This window comes from Quercus suber, unplaced genomic scaffold (genome assembly GCF_002906115.3).
Source record: "Quercus suber isolate HL8 unplaced genomic scaffold, Cork oak 2.0 scaffold_445, whole genome shotgun sequence".
NCBI classification, from domain to species: Eukaryota; Viridiplantae; Streptophyta; class Magnoliopsida; order Fagales; family Fagaceae; genus Quercus; species Quercus suber.
In genome coordinates, this window is record NW_027069896.1 from 386,612 (window position 1) to 388,549 (window position 1,938).

General features: G+C 36.1%; 1 protein-coding gene across 1 annotated transcript; it reads right to left on the minus strand.

Annotated features, from left to right (window-relative positions):
• Nucleotides 1-1,289: 1,289 nt before the first annotated feature.
• On the minus strand, nucleotides 1,290-1,619 carry LOC112020142 (geranylhydroquinone 3''-hydroxylase CYP76B74-like). The gene has a single exon (XM_024052702.1). The coding sequence runs from the start codon at nucleotides 1,617-1,619 to the stop codon at nucleotides 1,290-1,292; it is 330 nt and encodes a 109-aa protein (XP_023908470.1).
• Between the last annotated feature and the right edge of the window lie 319 nt (nucleotides 1,620-1,938).

Genomic DNA, 1,938 nt, shown 5'->3' on the forward strand with positions numbered 1-1,938 from the left:
GAAAACAACTTTTGGGTGTTTTCAAGTTATGGAAACTAAGTTATGATAGCAATATGGTAATTTCATTCAACTTATGGGATCCACAAATTTGTCTTGTCATGTCATGCCAGCTTGCACCCAATGGCTCTCTCTTTCTTTTCCTTTTAGTTTTCTTTCTTTCTATTCTCCTCATCTCTTCATTCTTCATTTTTCTTTTACACAGACCCACAAATCTGAAACTGCTTGCTACTCCCCTTTTGAGCTCTATGATAATGTTCAGGTATGGCAACATAAAAGCCTTCTTTCTCCTTATTGCCTTTGTGAGAATCGTTCCCCAATAATCAAAATCAAAGGCAAGTGCCATTAGAGGAGGCATTAACATCCTACAAATGTGTCAAACAGAGAAAGAGATGATGATAATGGTCTCCTTGATGTTACACCTAGTAATGCTTACTCATATGAGGAGAATGCTAGCCATAGTCACGGCTATACAGCACCTGTATCATTTGGGTTTGTTTTTAGGTTTTCTGTACATTTATATGTTGGTGGGTTTGGCTTTTTGGTTAAGTGTGTTTGATGGTTGAATTTTGTGTTACTATTGGTGGTTGAAAAAAATCTGAAATTTGGAGTGGGAAAGAGAGAAAATATGGGCTATGGTAGTTGAATTTTTTTTTATTTTTTTGGGTCTTTGTGGAATAAAGAGTTGTTGCTCGGTTGTAGTGAAGAACTCTAGGCTTGGTTTCTCTGTTCTTCTTCTTCTTCTTCTTCTTCTTCTTCTTCTTCTTCTTCTTCTTCTTCTTCTTCTTCTTCTTCTTCTTCTTCTTCTTCTTCTTCTTCTTCTTCTTCTTCTTCTTCTTTTCTTTCCTCACATTGGATTTCTAGGTTTGGTTTCTTTTTTTTCCTTTTCTTTTTTCCATTCCTTTTCATTGGGTTCGGTGAGTTTGGGTATTAGGGGTTGTAGGGGAAAAAAAAAAGTAAAAGCTGCACCAAGTCAATCTGTGGGTCCCACAAAAAGTAAAATTTTTTGAGTTATCAAAGTTGGGAACAAGTGCTAAACATGCCACCTTAGGAAGTTGTGGTATTTTCAGTGATAAGTGATGAGTTATAGAGTGATGAGTGATGAGTGGGTATTTTTTGAAATCCAAACAGCCCCAAAGATTCTTGGACTCAAAAAATCCAAATAACTTCAATGGCGAGAGGAGCAAGAGCAATTAATTTTATCGAACAATAACAACTTGTAGCATTACTAAAAAAATTAGTATAACATAGAAAAAAAAAGGTCCACAAATAAGGAATATAACTTAAAACAATTATTCTCCAAACATGTGATGCAATAGCGATATAAACTCCTTAGCAACAACCACAAGAATGGCAAGAAGTGCAATAGCCTTCTGCAATGTAATTCCAATTTTGTCTTTTATGTCAATATCTTCTAGTGCCATTCGGTTAGAAAGCTTCCAATCAAAGTGGTGAATGAGAGAAGCTAGCAACAAGTTCAACATTCTTACAGCAAGATCTAAACCTAGGCAAATCCGCCTCCCAGAACCAAATGGCATAAAAGAGAGGTTTGTGCCTCTGAAATCCACTTTAGAGTCAATGAACCTTTCTGGTTTAAATTGTGTTGGCTTGTCCGAGTACATGGGATCTCATGCTATCGCCCATGCATTTACAATCACTTGGGTTTATTTAGGAATGGTGTATCCACAAACTTCCACATCAATATGGGAATGAGGAAGGAGAAGAGGTTCTATTGGATGAAGCCACATTGTTTCTTTAAGCACAGCTTGAAGATAGGGAAGTCATGGGATGTCTTTTTCTTGTATGCTTTCTCCTATTCCAATTGTTTCAATAAGTTCTATGTCATGTACAGAACACATTATCAGAAGGCAATGACAGACATATCAGAAAAAGAATATGCAATACTAAAGAAGTGGAAAGAGTAAAACACATTTTCAAATT